The sequence below is a fragment of the Plectropomus leopardus genome, chromosome 12 (genome assembly GCF_026936395.1).
Source record: "Plectropomus leopardus strain MGB_pleo_1.0 chromosome 12, ASM2693639v1, whole genome shotgun sequence".
Lineage (NCBI taxonomy): Eukaryota > Metazoa > Chordata > Actinopteri > Perciformes > Serranidae > Plectropomus > Plectropomus leopardus.
In genome coordinates this window covers 3834478-3857067 of record NC_142187.1, presented here as the reverse complement: position 1 = coordinate 3857067, position 22590 = coordinate 3834478, and the positions used below count along the sequence as shown (strand labels likewise).

The 22590-nt window shown below is 38.1% G+C and overlaps 2 protein-coding genes across 2 annotated transcripts; one reads left to right on the top strand and one right to left on the bottom strand.

Moving 5' to 3' along the window:
* The first annotated feature begins 806 nt into the window (after positions 1-806).
* tmem70 (transmembrane protein 70) lies at positions 807-4558 on the top strand. Its single transcript, XM_042498125.2, has 3 exons — positions 807-1102; positions 2431-2530; positions 3961-4558. Exons 1-3 carry the CDS (start codon positions 935-937, stop codon positions 4404-4406), a joined length of 714 nt encoding a protein of 237 aa, XP_042354059.1. The 5' UTR covers positions 807-934; the 3' UTR covers positions 4407-4558.
* Positions 4559-5345: 787 nt separating this feature from the next.
* On the bottom strand, positions 5346-22190 carry LOC121951806 (dual specificity protein phosphatase CDC14AB-like). The gene is made up of 14 exons (XM_042498286.2): positions 21606-22190; positions 19776-19866; positions 16415-16490; positions 16238-16330; positions 16058-16137; positions 14773-14839; positions 14591-14653; positions 13512-13599; positions 12267-12497; positions 11243-11381; positions 9762-9984; positions 9498-9589; positions 8316-8456; positions 5346-8111 (listed from the first exon to the last, which is right to left on the bottom strand). Exons 1-14 carry the CDS (start codon positions 21649-21651, stop codon positions 8063-8065), a joined length of 1479 nt encoding a protein of 492 aa, XP_042354220.2. The 5' UTR covers positions 21652-22190; the 3' UTR covers positions 5346-8062.
* Between the last annotated feature and the right edge of the window lie 400 nt (positions 22191-22590).

Sequence of the window (22590 nt, the reverse complement as noted above, 5' to 3'; positions counted from 1 at the left end):
ATATAATAATAATAATAGGAAATTATTGGATTTGGAAAATGATTAATTTTAAAAAGTTAGGGATAAATGTCCTAAAACTATATGTATAATTATAATAATTATATATTTGATTTGTTTTTTACAGAAGTATCATTGTAAATTATTTAAGCTTTTTTCCTCATTTCCAGCTAATTTTGTTGTTGTTGTTGTTGTTGTTGTTGTTGTTGTTGTTGTTGTTGCTGTTGTAAATATTATGCAGTCAGTGTATTGCACAAATCCAGCAGGATGATATTATTATTGAAGTCAGCTGTGATTTTGCATAGTCTAGAGTTCGGTTCATAGTTCTTTATTTATTTATTTAGTTGAATGTTTGTTTATTTGTTTGTATGTATGTTTATTTATTTGACTAAAGTGCCTAATATAAAGGTGATATTGCTCCAGGTTGCAAAGGGTGAAAAAAAAAAAAAAGATTTGGAGTGTCTCCCACATTTGGTATCATCCCCTCCCCCTTAAATAACGAACAGTCCCTTATATATAAGGGACTGTTCTCTGATCTCTTTGGGTCATTGGCTAATTTCCCAATATTCCACAACAAAAAATAAATAAATAAGCATACCAAAATGCATAACAGTTCAACACATTATGGCGTTGATAAACACCTATCACATACAGGTATATAAAAAGCATAGCTTAATGTCGAAATATAATAGAAACTGAACTTAGCTGCTTCGTTTGAGTATATTGAGGAAACAGTCAGAGCGTCCTGAGCGCGCCGTGATGTTGTCCTCCGGTACACCAGAGAGCAGCACGCGGCTTTCATGTCAGTTTGTTGTCCGCCATTAAACGTAGAAGAAGAAGAAGATAGCGGAAGCAGTAGTCTGCTCTCTGAACACATCCATGGCTCCCAGCGTGTGTGGACTTGAATGAATCAGTCAGGGTCGCTAACAAAGTCACAATGTTTTCAGTGAATCTCCTGCGCAGGTTACGGCCCTGCGGAGTCTCTCAGTCCTTCTGTAACCTGACAGCCTCGCGACATGTGGCGCAGTTTATTGACGTGTCCTGTGTGAGAGGAGGACAGCGGCTCCATGCAGGCAGAAGGTCGTTCCTCAACAACAGCCTCAAGGTATCACTTACCTCCAGCTGACACAGGCGTCTCTGCAGATACAGCGAGCTAACACTTTACTGGACACATTTACGTGACTTAGACAGCACTACCATTAGCTCAGTTAGCATTAGCCGCTAAAGTCACTGTCTGCTCAGTCTGGATAACAAGTCAAGTCAATTTTATTTGTAAAGCCCGTTTTCACAAAACACGGTTTGCCTCAGAGGGCTTTACAGCTTACAACATCCATATGTCCTTAGATCCTCACATCACCTGAGGGAAAAACTCCCGAAAAACAACCCCTGAAACGGGGGGCACAGACATGCAATAGATGTCGTGAAAACAATTGAATTACAATAATGACAAAAAAGAAAAGAGAAAGAGAGAGAGATGCACATCAATAATGGTAACAAACGCATGTCATATTACAATAATGATAGGTGCCGTTTGTCAACTTCAAAGCCTCCTGCTAAGAGTTCATTGGTTTATAGTTAACGTTATGAAAATGGTCTGCATCTGAGTTTACTTAAAAAGAGACAAAACAAGCAGGACTAAACGCAATTTAAAGATTGTATGTTGCTCTCCATGTGTTCTTCGTATTAAAAAAAAATGAATCAAAAATATACAAAAACATCACTGTTTATCAGGCGTGAGCAGCTCCTCTATGCCCATCAGTATATATACCTACATATATATATATATATATATATATATATATATATATATATATATATATATATATATATATATATATATATATATATATATCTGTGTCAGTCAGCCAAAGCATTGAAATCACTGACAGATGAAGTGTACTGCTTTGATCATCTCCTAACAATGCAATGTTGTGCTGAGAACCCTCGGGTCCTGGCATTCGGGTGGATGCCACCTGACGCACTCAACCCACCCAAAAACTCTTACAAACCAAGCAAACCCCAAGGATCTACTGCCAACGCCCTGATGAAGTCCTCAGAGGTTCTGTGTCCATGCCTCAACAGGTCTGAGCCAAGTCTGATCTGACAAGGCCCCACTATGGATCAGGGGTACCTCTTGGGTACGGGCACACTCCAGGGATGCTCGATCACACAGGGATCTGGGGAATTTGGAGGCCAGGAGGCTGCCTTAAGCTCTTTGTCACATTCTTGGGTCATTACTGAGCAGCTTTTACTGTGTGGCATGGTGCATTACCCTGCTGGGGGGGTAAACAGATAGACAGATATAGATTGATACCCTGTGTTTAACATGATATTACAGCAGACTTTTTACAGAGATCTAACAATTTCTAACAGAGTAGCTAAAGCCTGTTAAAACTTGCTTTTATTGTGTAATTGTCCTGTTTGTGTGAGTAGGTGCAGTCCCTCTGTCCGTCCACCCGCTGTCTCTCCACAGCGCCCCACTCTGAGGATGGGAACCTCATTTACACTGGCAGCCTGGGCTTAGCTGTCAGAGGTGAGACACCTTCATTACGTTACATCTGATAGAAAAACACCTGATCTTCTTTGTTGGCCTTTTTCAAGTTACAAGTCAGTAGGAAGATTTCTGCTATTGCAGGTCTTTCCGTTTCAGTTTGTGCATCAAACTGAAGGTTTAGGGGAATTTGACTGTGAGTGATGCATCAGTTTAATGTGGAAGAAAATAGTTAAAGCTAAAAATATATGACACAAAATAGTTGGCTGAAGGGCCGTCCACACCAAGCACTATAACTCTAACAGTAACTATATCCATAACGATGTGAGCATCCACACAGATGAACAGTAACGTTCAGTCAACAGCGGTGCAGAGCTCGCACTACACAATCCATGCAAATGGATGTTGATGAGCTGCTGCTGCTGTACGCTGCGAGGAGGCTGAGGAGAAACAAACAGAAAACTAGAAGGATATGAGTTCACCAAATTCTTCACAGATGACAGAAATGAAATCAAACGCTCTATTACGAAAGCTGTCATCTTCTGAAGACAAGTTTCATTCATTCTTTGGTCTGAGTCAGCATCAGTTAGCTGACATTGTGTTGATCAGTGCCAGAGAGCGTTAGGCTGCATGTCTCAGGGAAAAATGACTTTTTCGTGTCATCTGCAGCCCAATAATAGATCATATAGCCGTTAATAGTCATTGATTGAGTGATTCTACCATGTTAAAGGTTGTTCCTAAATCCTAAATGAAAGAAAGAAGCTGCAGTTAAGAAGCTGATATTGCAAGCACTCCTGAGACTTTATTTTGTTAAAAAAAAAAAAGTCCTAATGATGCCCAAACTGAACACTTCAAATTCAGCGGATTTAGATCAAAATTCATGATGTGTTATGTAGCCTATGAATCATCATATTAGGGGATGTTTTTCAATCAACACTCTGGACTTTTTCTTTCATCTTCATCTCCTGATAGCAGTCAGCAGCTCCATCTACTGGCCACAATCTGCTACAGTCAGAGAGACCAATCAGTGATCCATGATGAAATTCACAGGAATAAAAACAAAAAGAAAACCAAACAGTAAAATAGTGCACAGCTTTAAACATCTTTTTCAACTTAAAAACAGACTTTTGAGGTCCAAACTAAAAGTTAGAATCTGTCTTAATTAGACGTCACATCCAATATAGATCCTGATTGTCTGTTAGTGTATTTCTATCATTCATGAAATTGCTCTAGGAGTGATCCTTCGCCACTTTCATTGTCATTGTAACTGTAGTGTGGACTCCACCCTCCACTTGAGTGGGAACAATCTTTAAAACTGTATAGTCATAGTTATAGTTATAATTATAGCGATAGTTATCGTTATAGTTATCGTTCTTGGTGTGACGGCCCTGAAAATGCCTGATGAGAAGCAGTGCATGGAAAAGAGTAACTGTCATTTCTGTAACGTGTTCTCTGAATCTTCTCTCTTGCAGGAGTGAAGTTTTTCTCTTACAGCACCAGTGCAGCTAGCCTTGCCATCATGCCCCAGATCCTCCTGAAGACCGGGATAGGAGTCCAGAGCGTCATCTTGAAGGCGGCTTTCTGCGGACTCATTGGATTCTTTACCTTCCTCACTCCTGTGCTCCTCCACTTCGTCACCAAGGGCTACGTGATCCGCCTGTACCACAACCCGCACACAGACACCTACACCGCCATCACCTACAATGTCTTGCTCATGGAGAAAAAGACTGTGTTCCAGCAGAGGCAGGTCAGGATCCCTGCCGTCAGTAAGATGTTCACCACGTTCTACGCCGACAGAGTGGGGCTGCTGGTGAACCCGGACATGTTTGCTCTGCCGCATGACTACAACCACCTGATGGGCTACGATAAGCCCTTCAGCTTCAGCACAGATGACGTGGACACACCTGATAAGAGCTGAACCACTGACTGCGCACAGGCTGAAAGTTATATTAGTACTATATTAAAACTTCAAACCCCCATAGAGGACTTGTGTTCATAATTAGATTTCCAGGTTTTTTTGTCAATATTTTTAAGGATCTTTCATGGTAATAAATTGTAACATCATCATGAGCTATTATCGGTTTGAGATGGTTTCTTTTTGTTGGTCTCTGCAGCTGTGTCATGAGCAGGTCCGCACGAAGTGCTGGATGAAGCACCTGAAAGTCACACTTGAGCAAAATCACAGATATCCCACCAGAAAATCACTTTAGTAGAAGGTTAAGTCACCTGGTAGAATATTTCTTGAGTAAAAATCTTAGAGAATCTACTGCTCATTAATTTGACAAAAAATGAAAAATCCAATTTTCAAATTTTGAATTCAGTGTTCCAATTTTCTAGTTTTAATTTTTGATATGGTAGCGTAACATGGACCACCTCGTAAAAATTTTATTTGAGCACAAAATGGGAAATCAGAAAATTGAGGTATTATCTGTTTTTATCATTTTAGTTTTGGAAATAATTATTTAAAAAATATATATACATTTTTGTAATTTATTTTGACACTGAACACTGAAATTTTGACATTTTTATGGTGACTTTTTTGGTAAATGGTTGTCTACTCACACATCCGTCAGATATGGAGCAGCATTACAAACAGTGCACTAAAATGGTAATTTGATCCATTGGTAACATAACAAATATTGATTCGTGCAGCTTCAAACTAAAGATGAAATGCCACTTAGTTTATATTAACCCTTTGGAACCTGGATCAACATCAGTTTTCTTGTTCGGATGCCTTTAACAAGCTACTACTACTACAGACACTGGAGGAAATTGTTTTGATTTCTTGGAAAACTACATGTGGAAAAAAGGTAATGACCAACACAAATTTCAAAAAATTGGTAAGGTGACAAGAAAACTAAATTTATATTTATTTACAACTATATTACTATATTTGATATAATTTTTTATTGAAAATTATATCACAGAAAAAATGTATACATTTTTAAAAGAATACAAGTCATTTTCAGCACTTTTACGGATCAACTTCTTGGTTGTTTTTGTTTTTTACTTTTTATTTTTTGCATATTTTCAGATAATTATCTTGTAACTTTTTTCCCAATTTCTAGATGATTTTTGGGCAATGTCTTGTGAAGTTACTCATTGCCTTCTCCCTATGTTTTTGAAATCAAACCAGTTTCTAAGGGTTAATGGGTGCAGAGGTGAAGAGATTGACATTTTTCAAAAAAAAATCTTGGAGGATGTTGTTACCGAATTCCCATCCGACATCATTTTCTACATAAATGAGTATTCAGTATCTCCACTATGAAGACAAGTATCACCAGTTTGCATAATCAAGATAAAACATTTTCTTATCATCAGTAACCTTTATTCTTAATTTTAAAAATAATCTCTGCAGCAACACTAAACACAGCTATTATTAATAAATTGTATCTCAAACTAAGATGTTTCTTTGTTTTAAATCAAATGATTAGACAATATATTCCTAAATCAACACCAGCAGTGACGGACACACATAAACCGTGACCAGATTAATATCTTTCATAGCTGTAACAACACATTTTCAAAAGTGAACAGCATTTGCGTAGCAGGTGAGCATGTCACAACAAACAAACAAAAATTCTCAACATATACATTTACTCAAAAACGAGAAAAATGTTTTAACAGCTACACAAACAAACAGAAAATTGTCGCCTTATGAATGTCTTGCACAAATGCTCTTTTGAGTTGCCAAAATGTTTGGTGGCAGCTAACAAAAAGTGCTTATTAATGTATTTTGAACCTTAGTTATCCCCTGATCCTATGCCTTCAAGCATATACTAATAACTCCAATCAGATTTTTTTTTATTGTCAAAAGCATTTAGTATCTTAACCCTTTAACACCTGGATCAACATCAGTTTTCTTGTGCTTTGTTCAGGCGCCTTTCACAAGCATTTGACCTCCTGAAACCTGAAAAATTACTTGGATTTCTTTTTTTTTTTTTTTTTAAATGGGAAAAAAACATAATGAGCACCTTGTCAATAAATAAATAAAGGTGACCAAAAATTATCCGAAATTTAGCTTAGGGTGACTGTTTGATATTGTCCAAAAAACTGTGAAAAATGTCCAGAAAGCTTCTTTTATATATAATTTTTTGTCTCTTATTTTAATTTTAGTGTCACTTTTAACTAATTTCTTGCAAATGCGGTTTGGTTTATTTTCAGATAATTTTCTTGTGACTTCTTTATAATTTCTTGCAAAATTTGGAGCCATCTATTGATAAATTGCTCATCTCTTCCCCTGTTTTTTTTGACAGAAAGCAAGCCAGTTTGCTTGTAAAGCTGTAGTAATAAAGTGCAGATGCAGTTGAGTCTCATGGCTTTGTTTCCACTCATCCACTGACATGACTCCCAAATAGTTTCAACATGACGTTACATTAAAAGGAGAAATACCAAGATCTTTCAACCTTCTTCTGATCTGTACATGTTGTTTTTAAGTCCTCACAGGCGTCTCCAGACTCACAAAGAAATGCCTTAAATTCAGGATTGCGGTACACATGCCACAGATATGTACGTAAGACAGACCTCCAGTCACAGCTCAGCATGAGTTAAAAAAAAGCACCACTTTTAACCAAAAATACTTGATGTTTGATTTGATCCCCATAAATCTTCTTATCATTGTCTCCACTGTGATGCTCCAGAGAGGTGTGTAAACTCAAAGAGTTACTCCAACTGGAAAGGTGGTTTGTTTTTGAAAACAACTGATTTAAAGTAGCCTGGTCCATTTGTCACCGGAGCCAGTATGTGACTTGATAAGGCAGATTACCATCACAGATTTGCGCGAAACTTAAGCTATAGTTTCAGAATGTTGATAAAACACAATTGTGAGATGACTGCGTTTCCAATCCAAGGGCACGCAGGTGTGTTATGGAGCAATAACGGAAAGACAAGCTCCTTACACATGGGAACGGCCACGTATGAGGGATTTCTGGGAGCTGATAGGCCACGATTTCACAGAGGAATTGTGGATTCAAAACTTCCAGATGATCAACTTTTGAAGAGTTACGTGCTGCAATAACAGCTCTTGTAGCTCCTGCTGCATCATGAGGGAGCCAGTTCCTACTGACAGGCATATAGCCATAGCATCAAGTGACCTAGAAAAGCCCAAAAAGTGTTTACATTGCAGTTGAAATACCACCATATGAGCGTAAAAACTTTTTTGTAATAAATGGGAGGGTTTTTTTCTTCAAAACTGACGTGTTTCAATGAGCCAGATTCAATATTTTTAGTTTCAATTTGTGCAAATTGAGGATTTATTATTTGAGGGTCGTTACTTTCATGCAGTTTAGTGCATTTTATTTTGTCATTTACATATGATCTGCTGGAGACATGGAGATGAGTTTAGGTGCCAGTGGTGGAGAAATTTAAGTGTTCTTTGACTTTTAGTTGACTCTACAAAACTCTTGATTCTGTGAATCCCTGCAGTTACTTTGTTAGACAAATAACTACAATATTTGTCGAGGTTAATAAAATGTTTAAGGCCAAGACAACAGGAGCATGTTAGTACGCCAGGTTCTGACTTCATCTTCGGTTGACTTGACTTGTGAGCACAACGGAAACGTCCAAAGTGTGAAGTCAGTGAATGACAGAAGGCCTGGTGCTGAACAGACTGAGGCTGAAGGGACTGTGGACAGAGGAAGAGAGCGAAAGAGAAGAACTTGTTTTATTTTCTCTTATCGGCTAATGCCACTGAGGTTGTCTCCTTAATGTGGTTTCCAAGAGTCACACAGTTATCTATTTCAGTTCGTCCACCTGTTAATGCTGTGTAATTTTGATCCACTACATTCCACAAATGCAATTTATACAGAATAAGAGTGTGGATACTTACCTCTTGAGCTGTGTGGTGGAGGAGGACGAGGTTCGCACCAGCTTCTTAGAAGAGGACGAAGAGGAGGAGAAAGAGAGGGGGACTTTAGAGGACTTGGGAGGTGGGAGAATGGAGCAGTGAGAAGCCTTGGACAGGTTTAACCTAATTAAGAAACACAGACAACAATCAACTTCATCATTTTATCTTATTAGACATTTGTCATAAAGTGTGAAAGTTTGTCATAATTAGTGTATGAATTGTCATAATTAGTGTATGAATTCTTGAGTTAAAGCCAAAAAATGTGGTTTGTGAGGTAACAGTGACCTTTGAACTTTGATTACTAAATTCTAATCAGTTCATTCTTGATTACAAATGGACAATTGTGTCAAATTTGAAGAAAAACCCTCAAGGTGTTCTTAAGATATCGAATTCATGAGAATGAGACAGATGAGATCACTGTGACCTTGACATTTGACATATGACCACCAAAATCGAATAAGGTCATTTCTGAGTCAAAGTGGACGTTGGTGCCAAATTTAAGGAAATTCCCTCAAGGTATTCCTCAGAAATCATGTTCATCAGAATGAGGCAGAGGAAGTCACTGTAGACTTGAACTTTGACCTATGACCACCAAAATCTAATCAGTTCATTGATTGTGTCGTTTGTGCCAAATTTGAAGAAATTCCCTTAACGTGTTCTTGACATATCATAATCATGAAAATAAGACAGATGAGGTTACGCTGACCCTAACCTTTGACCTATGAACACCAAAATCTAATTATAACATCATTGAGTCCAAGTGGACATTTGTGCCAAATTTGAAAAAAAAAATCCCTTATGGTGGCCTTGAGATATAATGTTCACAAGAATGAGACAGATGAGGTCACGGGGACCTTGACCCATGACCACCAAAATCTAATTATAACATCACTGAGTCCAAGCAGATGTTTGTGCTAAATTTGAAGAAATCCCCACCTCTAAAGCTCATTGAAAGACACCTTATATCTCATTTCTTTAATCTGTACAAAAAACCCCAAGATAACGCATTTTCCTTTTTTCAGTCATTGTGCTAAGCTAACAGTTTACCTTGTTTAGCTCTCTCAAAATGACAACCTTGCTAGATTATTATGACCACATTACACTTCAACTAAAACCCAGCCATAATCCTAATGTTACCCAAAAACAGTTCTAATGGAGTCGTACCTTGAGGAGGAGGAGGCTGATCTAGGTGGCCGTTTTCCTTTCAGTGCTCTGAGTTTGTCTCCCTGAGTCAGATTGCCTTCCTGAAAGTTATTCTACACACATACATACACACAGAAAGAGAGAAATGCATATTATCAGTATGAAAACAAAACATTTTTCAAAATAAACCTGAAAAAAATATGTAGTCAATGTTGGGATCAAGTTGGATACATCAATCACTTATGTCATATGCAGTCACAATAAAAAGAAAGTTCCACCCCTCACCTCGTCCAAGCTGTATGATTTGCAGAGAGTGGTGTTGATTGACAGGTCGTCCATGCTGGAGAGCAGGTGGGACACAGCTTCATGTTTCCCTCCATCAGAGTCAGCGCCGTGAAGCTGCTGCTGGCGCTGCTGCTGCAGCTGCTGCCGGCGGCTCAGTCTCTGCTGCAGGATTTTCTGTTTGGAGCGATGCACGTCACCCTGCACCCACAAACTGTGCTGCTTCCTACACACAAGACAAGATGCAAGACAAAACTGAATCGCAGAACCTTTTTCATCATTTTAGCAGCACACTGGGCTCTGTCTCCAGCCCCTGCTCACCTCCTGCAGGTCATGTACTCTGCTCTGACTCCCCAGACCTGCCATCCTCAAACTGTCCACCAGATGTCCTTATAGTTCTGGTTCTGGTCACTTGACATCCCCTCCCTCCTACACACCTGTCCTCACTTCCCTCATCACTCACTACATATACCATTCCACTTCTTTTGTTCTCTTCCCAGTTCTTTCCTAGCTGCTCTGTGTGTTACATGTTACCTGTTCTTTTCTGCTCCTTTGACTTTAGAATCTTTGACTTGTGATCCTCTAAGGTTTTGCATCCTTGAGCTTTCCCTGTCTTAGCCTGGGAATCAAACAAATCTGCTAGCTCCTGTTTTATTTGTTTTATAAAATGTGTTCTGGTACCCCTCACATTGCATTTCCACCTGACCTGGCACTGGTTTGACCAATGACAACCATTTATCTAATATGGGGCCTTTCTCAGACAATGACTTACAACTTACAGAGCCTTTGCACTGTAGGCAAAATATGCGATGACAACATTTTTTGGCTTGAACACTATTGCAATGGGGACAGTTTAGACTAACATGCATTAACGGTTTGCTCTGTCGATGTCAGGCTATTCCTGTCCGCCTCCACTGTCTGCATTTGAGTCCTCCTTCCAGTGTTGCCCATATTCACCATTGTGACAATGGGATTTGTTGACAAAATGCATACAGAATTACAGTGACAATGACTGACTTGCTCCTCTGATAATAGTCATTGATTGTGTGTGTCGGTGGGTGCTGAGATTAATGCTCCTGTCCTCAATATGCAGTCTTTGCTAAATGCTGTCTTTCTCAGATATTTGGTAAGGTGCTCAGATGTCCCATTCCTGCTTTTGATCCCTATTTTTGACTGCAGGGCAGCAAACTTAAACATTGACCCGTATAACACTGATTGAAGCTTTTCACATGTTCGCCGCATGAACATCTTTTCACACAGAGAAACGTATGTGATCGCTCATTTGATCTTGGATCAAACAGCTGATCATCTGACAGACAAACAGAGCGGCGCTTTGTCTAAATGTTCAGCGATGGAAAGTATAACTTCTTTAGATTTCAACAGACCGTTTTAGTTTTAGTCACATTTAGGATAGATTTTTTTGTAAATACCAGAACACATCACTCCATGTCTCATCCATGTGCGTGTACGAGACTGAAACTCACTCCTCTAAGAAGTTCTGCTGGGGACCGATGATGGATCCAGGCCGGCAAATTCGGATCCATGCAATGGCCTCAGCTGCAGTGAACCGGAAGTGCTTCATCAGGTAGCAGCCAATCAGAGTGCCTGTACGACCCAGGCCCGCTGTGATTGGATCAAATGTTTAAAAAAAGAAGGTTAGGAGATACCAGTTTAAAAGAAATGAAGACAAAGTTTAACAACACACTACTCTCTACACATTGTATGATTATCTGTCAGATGCAATGTCTTTGACAATAGACTACTACTAAAATATAGATGTGGTGGCAAAGATGCTAGAAATTCTAAGAAATTTAAAGAAAAATGTTTTTAAAGAACATTATGACGTCAACGAAGTTGACTTTTAACCTTTTGGACATAAAAATAGCATCCCTTTACCATTTTATACCATCAGACATTTGTGTAAAATTTTGTCAGAATTGAATTGAATATGACTTCTTGAGTTATGGCCTAAAACAGTTTTTCGGAGGTCATAGAGACCTACGATGACCAGGACATTATCAGTTCATCCTTTGAGGAAATTCCTTTGCCTTCTTTACAAGAATGAGACAATCACAAGGTTACAGTGATATTGACCTTTGACCACCAAAATCATATCACTTCATCTTTTTATTTATGTGAACATTTGTGCCAAATTTGAGGCTCTTCTCTCAAGGCCCTCTTGAGCTATTGCATTCACAAGAATGAGACAGACGCAAGGTCACAGTGCCCTTGACTTTTGACAACCAAAATCTATGCAGTACATCGTTTTGTCCAAATGGACGAATTTGCTGAATTTGAAGAAATCCCTTCATGGTGTTGTTAATCTAAAATCTAAAAAGTCCTCTGTTGAGTCCAGGGGAACGTCTGTGCCACATTTGAAGAAATTCCCTCAAAGTGATCTTGAGATATCATGTTCACATGAATTGGACAGACAGATGAAAACTCCGGCCACAGCTGTCACCGGCATGAAAACGTTTAAAAAGTCAGTTCACACACATCCACTTATACCTTTACAGTGTACAGCTACAGCTCCTTCGGTACTTTCACACACGTGCAGGAAGCGCCTGACGATGAGGTCGGAGGGCGTGGTCCCATCCAGGAAGAAGAGGTCATGGTGCTCAATCCCTGCATCTTCAAACCGTCTGCTGTCGTACAACTTCCTGTTTAAACGGACCACGGCTGTGACGTCATTTTGGTGAAAGTATGGAAAATACGCCTCTGGAGCATGTAGAGGATAACCTGGGACGACAATCAATATGATGTCTTAGGACCGAGTATTGGTAGTTTTAAATAATAACATGAGACCAGTCTGTTTAAATACTCTGAACCTGACTGATACAACAGCAGGTAACTCAACGGTGGTGGAAATATGGACTATATAACCTTTAATTAACCTTCCCTTGACATTTTCATGCTGACCTCGAATGAATTAAAATCGCTCAAGTTTTTTGAGGATCTCACAAAACCCAGGGTGGATCTGTGGAAGGTCATTTTAACCCTTTGGGCCAACCTTTATATTACACACACTCATATCACTCTGTGCATTAAATGCACTTGTCAAAATCAAATTTAAAAATGATTATATATTAATATGATTTTCTACTTTCAATGGGGTTATTTATTTATTTATTTATTTATTTATTTATTTTAAAATCAGTCCCAATTGTAATATTTATTAATTTTCAGAATTTTAACCCTTGAAATGCTAGGTTTTTGTCATAATGTCGCTATGGTTTAAGATCTTAAAAAAAGAAACCAAAAATTAATTATTATCAAATTTTTAATATACTACATGCAAAGTCTATGTTCTGCATCTGTGATGGTGCACCTAGTGGAAATAGCATGTATTTTCTCCATTTGACAAATATGATTAAAAATAAAAAATGACAAATTCCAAGGCAAAAGCCCAGAATGACAGCCAGAAATGATACAATGCATGTTTTTATGCTTTGATGGCTGTTGGATCAGCTTTGTCAGTTTGAATGGGTGTTAATGGTGCATTTTTTTGCACTTAACAGTCTGAATGTAACAATTTAGTTTACGTGGTGTGTTTTAGACTTATTGTAGGCGCTGATTTGGAAATATCAAGATTAAACAAAAATAAACAATCTTGCCAAAGTGTATGCCATATGCATGAACACAGCCAAAATGATCAAAAAATGATGAATGAAAAGCATGTAAAATGCATCAACCAGTCCCAGAAGGTTAAACCCAGCAGTTTGGAAGAATGCTTTGACATGAAATCTGACTTACCGTTCTCTATCTTACTGCGAGGGTGAGGACTGCTGAATGCCAGAATTTTCCCTGGAATGATCCAGTTCATGTCCCCGTTTTCTACTCGCTGAAAACACACATAAGAGGGGGATGCAGTGTGTGACTGAGCTCTTCCATCCATGTGAAACATAACAAATGTTTGCCTTTGATGAAGAAGATGAGTGCACTGGATGGTCCTTTCACTTGTTCATACTGCGGTGCCAGAAACTCCTCTGTCTCTTCTAAAAGAACTGTGCTTTCTTGCTTTTTGTGTTCAGTAAAGCAAATCCAGCATATCCAATCTTGTAGCTCTTAGTGTAAAATAAGTTATTTTGAGTCTACTGCCCTAACGTGCTCCTCACCGTATTTACAAGGTTATGAGTGGGAAATCAGAGAAATTTCAGTGATACCGAAGTTGCTGTGTTGTGAACTATGAAGCATGTCAGGCGAGAACACTAAGATAGATAACTCTGTCATTTTATAACAGGAGTTGCTAACTTAACATCATAAATGCATAAATATGGCAGTCAATGTTTGGTCAACGGCAAGAAACTTTTTCTATTAATGCATTCATTAAACATAACATTTTCATCACATGTAAACTATAATATGGTATTAATGGTAACTGCTGTCCATGTGGAGTAACCTAGATGAAATATAAAAAATATAAAAATGTAATATATAATATAAAAAATATATAAAACATGATATAATTTATAAAAAATATAAATAAACTGGAAACAGCTATTAACCTCTTGTTTAAACGCTCTTAGCATTAAAATGCAGTCAATCCTCTTTCCATGTTGTTCCCACTTTACCACCTCAAAGCACATGTACACAACAAAGTCAGATGAACAACCTCCCAACTTGGAAACCTTTCAACATCACATGAACGCAGGATTATATGTTCCTCACCCCTGCAGCCAATGTTATGGCACTTCCACAATTTTTGGCATTTATGGTTGTTACATGCTTGGATGTTCGTTTGCCCTGCAAGTTTATTTTCTAATTATCCTTACTCCCGTCTTTTATCTGTAATGTGTGTGAGATGAGAGTGATTGGTATCTGTGTGCATTCACCTCATAATGTTCATATTCCTCTACATCAAAGTTTTCAAAGTCAAAGACACCGTGCTGCAAAGCCTGGGGGAGAGAGAGAAAGAGACAGGAAAGTGGAGTCTGCAGAGTTTTTAAAAAATTGCTATATAAAGACTGATGCTGTGATATAATTTCCCTCCTTGTGACCTGCTGTTGTTGTTTACCTTGCGTATTCCTTGTAAGCAGTCGAGGACAGTAAGGTTGAAGGAACACTCTCCCACTGCTGCATCTCTGCGGGACACACACACACAAAAGGTTTGCAAAAGCACCCACATCCAGATGATAAAAAATGTGGTGCTGGAGAGTCCACACAGCAGACTATGCTCCCAAAAACATTTGATTAAATTACCAGCTTGAGACACACAAACACACACACAAGCACAAAAATATGCTAAGGTCAGTTAAGTAGTAGTAGTAGAGGTTGCTTTTTTATATGATGATATCGTCAAAACATGACACTAGCAGATAGATGTGCAACAAGAAATATTTGCATTTGTATTACAACGCAATGAAAACTAGAATTACCATCCTGGAGTTGAATGCCTCTGCAAACCAGCTGCGTTTACAGTTTCTATCTTCCCTCCCGGCAGCACAGAAAATCTATACAATCAGCCCAATTTTAAGGAGTGAACCTGAATTAAGTGTTACCAATTTAGTATCTGACCAAATGTGTTACTGATTTCTGATGCTGAGCAATGACCAAAAACTTTTTTTTTCTTTTTTATTGCAGAACATTGTGATGTCACGTCGAAGCTGACTTTTGACCTTTTGGATATAAAATGTCATCACTTCATCATTTAATCCTATTCAACATTTGTGTGAAATTTTGTTATAATTAGTGTCTATATTTTTGAGTTATGGCAAAAAAGCCATATTTCGTGGGTTCACGGTGACCTTTGATTATCAAAATCTAATCAGTTGATTGTTGAGTCAAAATGGACATTTCCTCAAGACCTTTGACCACCTTTGCTTTTATGAAAATGAGATGACTGTGAGGTGACATTTACCTTGACATTTGACCACAGAGGTGTAATCAGTTCATTGATTAGCCCAAATTAATGTTTGTGCCAAATTTGAAGAAACTTTGTCAGGGTGTTTTTGGGATGTCCCATTCACAAGAATGAGAAAGATGAGGTCACAGTGACCTTCACGTTTTGCATACCAAAATCTAATCAATTCATTTTTGAGTCCAAGTGGTTGTTTGTGCCAAATTTGAAGAAATTCCCTCAAGGAAGGCGTTTCAGAGATGTTGTTTTTGCGAGATTGGGATACACGGACGGAAAGACACACATTTTAAGCAAAGTTGCAATGAGAGTTAATATTTCAATTCACCAGGACATTCCACTCAGTCTCTCTGAAATAACTAAAATATCATTGTCATATCCATGTCTGTGTGTGTGTGTGTGTGTGTGTGTGTGTGTGTGTGTGTGTGTGTGTGTGTAGGCCTACCTGAAAGGCAGATAGCCTGTGTTGTTTCCTGAGATCAGAGTCCTGTAGGCTTCTTCTGGGTTTCTTTTCAAATAGATAACCTGTAGGTAAAAGGTTATACTGTGTTATTAATAACTGACAGAAGGACAAACAGCTATAGTTGAAAGATGAAAAGATGGATAAATGGACTAAGATATTTACAGCATAGGCACCGATGAGAAGAGCTGCATTTGCTCTCTTCTTCTGGTCGTGACTGGTGTAGTGGACCAGTTTCTTTCGAGACATGGTGAAAGACTGAAGAGACAAAAACAGTCAGTGACAACAAGACAACAATGTCTCTTTCACCTTAAATCTCCACTGCAGGCATGTGATCCTTACCTTGAGCTTCTTATTGACTTTGCAGCAGTATCTGTACAGCATGGCCAGGTTAAGGGGCCCAAAATCGACATAAAAACTGCAACCAGGGAAACACACGAAAGTGTTACATACTGTATAGATCCGACCTCAGATCCACCCTGAGGATGAAAATCAAACCTTTATTTACGATGTCTATGAAAGCTGTGCACACTGAAATATGTGCTTTTCTAAGTTCTCTAGAAGTATAGGCTAGGGGTCAACAGATTATCGGCCTGGGCGATTACTGGGGCTGATATGTGGCATTTTGCTGATTACCTGCATTTTATTTTAATTATGGCAGATAAAAATACATTAATTAAAAAGTGTCAGCAGCAAAGGAACTTTAGCTTTTTAAAACCTCAAGGAGCAATTTTCACTCATTCATTGATTTTTTTTTTAATTTAAATTTTCACCTGACTTTATTATTTTTTTATTTAAAAAAAAGTTGCTGCTCAGTTTTTTTTTAACATTTGTTAAAGGCATTTAAACAAAGTTTTGTGTTGGAGTTTGTTATATTCCAAATTCTAAATATTGACTGAAAGATTTTCATCTTTATTGTAAATGGACATCAGTTCCAAATATATGTAATTGTTAGTCTCATCAACTACTAATAATTGGTATCAGCCCTGAAAAACAATACCGGTCGACCCCTATTACAGACTTGTAAGACTCGTTAGAGGTATATTCCATACTGGATTTTTGGTTCTCCCTCTCAATGTTTAACTGAAATCTCACCACTCTAGCACACGTAACTAGTAACTCTCAAGCCTAACAGACTTTAAGGTGCACAAACACAGCATATGCTTGTGTTTTTGTTGATGCTAATGACTAAAGTGCCCTGTCAGACGCTGTCTGTTGTGCTCATTGGATTTAAAACTGGTAGGTTGGAATGATTAAGCATCTAGTCTGCATGGCGTCACATCCAGTGTTTGTCCTAAATCCCCTTTCACCACCAGGGCACAGCCACTGATCTCATCTTGACCTATATCTTACAATGGGATCATAAACACTGCAACATGTACGGGAATGAATGGGCTGCAGCCACACGCTGGAATTCACATAAGCGTATTCACATAAGAGTATTTCCTCATCAATAAGCACATTTATACATTTATTATTACTGTGCCATATAAGGGGACGTTACTTTATGCAAGCAAGGAAATTCTAACAGTTTTTTATTGGATACATTGTCAGACAGATTAATTGCAAATGGTCTTTAAATTATCACAACTATGAAAGTAATTCCACCGACAGCGTGAATCATCATCCAGGAGTTAGGATCATCATCGTCAGTTAAGACTATTACAACAGCCTGCTTTAATCTTTTAAATGACAGGTTTTTGTCATGATGCCACTATGTTGTTAGTTGTTTTTGGGGGGTCAGTGATTTGCAACAGCATTGCTTGTGACAGTGCATCTAGTGGAAATGCATGTAACAAATTCCTAGGCAAAAGCCCAAAATGATACAATGCATGTTTTTATGCTTTGATGGCTGTGGGATCAAAAATTGCAGCTTGAATGGGTTTCAATGGCACATTTCTTTCCACTTCACAGTTTGAATATAGCAGTTTTGTTTCCACAGTGTATTTTAGACTTTTTGTTGGAGCTGAGCTGGAAATTCCACGATTAAACAAAAATACACAGTTATACCAACACAGCCAAAATGATCCAAAAATGAAGAATGAAAATTTCGCTGCTATTTTGTTATGTAAAAGCCGTTATTGTGAAGCAACAAAAGCGCTAATGTTAAGACTAATTGGCACGGCATGGTTTGACTAGCCCAAAGTGGTAATAGAAAATAAGTAAAACACCCTGTTAGTAGCCTTTAAAGCCAGAAAGCGAGGCTCCAGGCTCTGTGTGCAACAAACCATGACCTTGATGTGCGTGATCATCAGGTACATGTAGCCATGCCTGCTGAAGAAAGAACTGTGGTGACAGCTGTGTTTCTAATTTACAACCACTAACAATTAAAGCTCAATTCACTCAAATTATAAAAAGACGCATAATGTCTGTTTAACTATGCAGATGGTTTTGATTTTATTTGCTCAGGTTTTGCTTTGAATATTTGAAAACACAGCAAAAACGTGTACTTCTAGACATGTGGAATTAAAGTTAGGATTATGTGTTTCTCGTAACTGAGCGTACATGATTATGTTGAGCTATTTTAGATAAAGTACTGACAGTAATGACAATAGTCTTCAATATAATCCCCCCTTTCTATCTCATCGATTGAACTTCTGCCACTTTACAAATAGTGTTGATGTTTTGTTATTGATGTTGTTTGTTTATGTTGTTTTCGTGTCTATTGCTTTGTTTTTGAACAATCTATGACACACCTGAGATTGCTCTAAAGTTATCACGTTTGTCCTATAACAATGACAATAAATTGAATTGAATTGAACTGAATAGGCAGATTTCCATTGACCCTAAAAATGCACAAACAGTTGTGAATATAAAATACGCCTAATGGAAACAGGTCAATTATTGGAAGACAAAAAATTCCCATTTATCGCAAAGAAATGTATGCATGAGGTGGCATTTCAGGTGATTCCAAAAATCCATATTCCACAAAACTGCAATGAAAACACTTTTTTTGCTTTTCTAGGTCACGTGATGCTATGGCTATATGCTTGTCAGTAGGAACTGGCTCCCTCATGATGCAGCAGGAGCTACAAGAGCTGTTATTGCATCACATAACTCTTCAAAAGTTGATGAAGTTGACTCAAGATCATCCAGAAGTTTTGAATCCAAAATTCCTCTCTGAAATCGTGACTATCAGCTCCCAGAAATCCCTCATATGTGGCCGCTCCCACATATAAGGGACTCGCCTTTCCATTATGGCTCCATAACACACCTACGTGAACTTGGATTGGAAATAACAACCGCTAGTGTGGTGGCTGCAATAGAAATAAAGCTGCTAATGTTTTGAACATCCATCACCATGGTTACTGGGATGTTATCACCAGAGAAGTGACATCACTCATTTGGAAAGTTTTTCGACATTTCAAAAATATCGCTCAAGTTTCGTGCAAATCTTTAATGGAAACCTGCCTAATATTTCTTTTTAATATTTTCTTTTCATAGCACAGTGACTACAGATCACACAGAATATTCCAGGTTGCTTGGATGATATCTCTAAATAATGTATTAAATTATTATAAATTCTTGTTTTGGTGTGCTGCTGTGTTACTGGGCCTGGGTAAGAGCACCTGCTAAATGTCATGACTGTATTTTCTGTCACTCTGCCTTGCATTCTGTGGAGTCGAGGATTTTGTGGTGACATCATCTCTGTAACTGACTGAGGGATGTTGATTTGATCCTGCCGCTCATCACAGAGGCTTACCTCTCATATATGAGCTCCTCGTCGATGCTGAAGTAGTGCGTGTTGACTGTATTCTTTGGTTTGACACGTAGAGTGGCAAAGTACAGCCGGTCTGTGGAGAACCACACACACACACACAAACACACACACACACACACACACACACACACACACACACACACACACACACACACACACACACACACAGGACAAGTAGACACTGCATTATTGATAGGTGTTGAGAGTTCAGGTGGAACACAGACAGTTTTGGTTTCATCTCAGGGACACAGAGCAGAACTTCAACTCCCATTTTTACCAAGCAGTCCATGCTGTTCACTGAGCACCAGGGTTGCAATAGTTAACAGGTTATCAAGATGTACCGTGGTCTGAATGATGATGGATGATCAAAATATTAGCAGCTTTATTTCTATTGTAGCCAGCGCACTAGCCATCAGGGGCACATAGTTACATGTTATGGAGCCATAATGGAAAGACAACCCCCTTATACGTGGGAGCAGCCACACGTAGTGTTGTTGTAGTAGTAGTTGATGAGGTGGGTGTACTACAGTAGATAGGTAGGTTACCAAGGAGAGAAGTGGGTTTACTCTTTTATATATTCCAATGGCTTTTCAGCTGATCGGTGCAGATACTGTGAACAGCTAGAAAACAAAAAGTGGTCTGAGTATACTCTTCACTTCACCACTGGTTATTACATGTCAAGACAACATTAGCATGAGTTGTTTGGAGGACACAGGGTTTTGGTTCCTGAACAACACAACATAAAACCAACAAAATATTAATGATATCTGATGATGTATTGTCAAAGTATTCTATTTCAAATTGATATTGGCATTTGATGTTGCCCTGACATCAACTATTGGTCACAACCTAAATTCAACCAAATATCTATGTTGACAGACTTCGGTTGAAAACTCAAATGGTACCTTCAGAAAAAGTAACTCACACTGACTAGAAATTCTTACCATGTCTATTTCTTCAGATTGGAGTAATTGTGGAGCAATTTTTGGCCATTAAAAAAGGGTTTTTATGTACTTTGGTTGTCTCCGTGAGCTGTGTCTCACAACCTTATAGGTACACCACAGGGTATACACTGTAAAATCTGATGAGGTTATTTTACTTAAAACAATCTTGGAAACCTATTGCCTGGGGGAAAAAAAGGAATGTAAATATAACTATAAATCTTGATTTATGTTTACATAATATATCTAAGTGTAAATTTAAATTACTTAGCTTTGTAAAGTTGTCGCAATTTAAAAATGACAAGTGAAATTACCTTGTTCTTTTAAGTGTTAGCAACTTCAGTAAACCAGGTTTGTGTGACTTCACTTGATCATGATAAAGATGATTTTGCAAAGATGAAGTTTGGAGATCTGCGAGTTCTGTTTCATTAACGTGTTTCAGAAAATACAAATATGATTGACTAGTTTGTAACCAGCATAATACAAATATATAGCACAGTAAACTTGATTTATTGAAGTTGGTAAAACTTAGAAAGATTGATTTAATTAAATACCAATTTTAAGTTGCAACAACTTCACAAAATTAAGTAAAAAATAACTACATTTTAAGTAAACTTACCAATTAGGGTTAACATAACTAACTAAAACTGACATTTTTCAAGGCAATCAGCTTATCAGATTTTACAGTGTAGATTTGTACCATAGACAGGTATCTTATGCCAGTATTTTTTTTCTATATTTAAAATCATGCATTACACATATTATTTCCAAGGGAAGTCTCATTGTTTATGGCACATTTATCAGACTTAACATCATCTTTATTTATGACTGTTACTCATTAGATAATGTCATAAATCCTTGTGTAACTTACCTTTAATAAACTCTGACGCACCGGACTGTTCATATTCGTCTGCCATTTGATCCACTATCAGATGATTCCTGTTATGATCTCCGTTTTAGATGACTTTAACGAATAAATTCTTCTCCAGTCTAATTACGTTTTTGTTTATTTGTTTGTTTGTTTGTTTTTCTGGGTTATCTGTTATAAGGCCACTTGAGATATGACCAGAAAATCACGAGTTCAGTATAAAATATCATGACACCAGCTCCATTATTCAGCTTCCATGTCATTACTTGGAGTTAAATAAAGCGTCTAAATAAAGTAACTCGTTCCCAGACAAACTGCTGAGCTACGTGGCCATGCTCACAGCTGATGAGGCGATCAAACACATGCGTAAAAAGTCTCCGAAGTCAAATTAAAAAAAAAAAATTAAAAAAAACCCCAGCGATTCATCTCCTCTCGCTCAGATGTCCAGTGACTCTATTGGGGGTGAATAACTTGAGTTTCCCGAAAAATGCTTAAATCCCTCCATGTCTAAATTAAAACATTTCCTGGAATATTCCAGCAAACAGACGCAGGACTGAGGACGCGCACCAAGCCGACCAGAGTCAGACTGCGCGCTAATCTCCCCCTGCTCTGCACATGCTCTGTCAGCGGCCACACACACACACACACACACACACACACACACACATACACAAATACACACTAGTGATAGGCACGTTGCTAAAGCCTGGTGAAGGCAGACTCATTAACCCTATGAAATGTAAAAGAAGGCAACAATTTACTAAGCAGCAAAAGCCCCACAAATAAGCAAGATATTAAAAAAAAATAAGTTACAAAAGGTTACAAGAGAATAACCTGGGGGGAAAAAGAACGAAAAAAAAAAAGGTCAACAAGAAATTAGAAATTAATAAATGTTCCAAGAGAATTACCTTTTGAAAAATATTGTATATTTTGAACGTTATTCATTCCTTCAAACATTTAAACATTTATTATGGGAAGTCAGTTGTGA

Coding starts and splice junctions, on each gene's coding strand:
- tmem70 (XM_042498125.2), top strand. CDS start 935: ATGTTTTCAGTGAATCTCCTGCGCAGGTTACGGCCCTGCGGAGTCTCT. Junction 1,103..2,430: donor TCCTCAACAACAGCCTCAAG/GTATCACTTACC, acceptor TTGTGTGAGTAG/GTGCAGTCCCTCTGTCCGTC. Junction 2,531..3,960: donor CCTGGGCTTAGCTGTCAGAG/GTGAGACACCTT, acceptor TCTCTCTTGCAG/GAGTGAAGTTTTTCTCTTAC.
- LOC121951806 (XM_042498286.2), bottom strand. CDS start 21,651: ATGGCAGACGAATATGAACAGTCCGGTGCGTCAGAGTTTATTAAAG. Junction 16,331..16,414: donor AAGTCAATAAGAAGCTCAAG/GTAAGGATCACA, acceptor TTGTCTCTTCAG/TCTTTCACCATGTCTCGAAA. Junction 14,840..16,057: donor ACAGGCTATCTGCCTTTCAG/GTAGGCCTACAC, acceptor TGTGTCCCGCAG/AGATGCAGCAGTGGGAGAGT.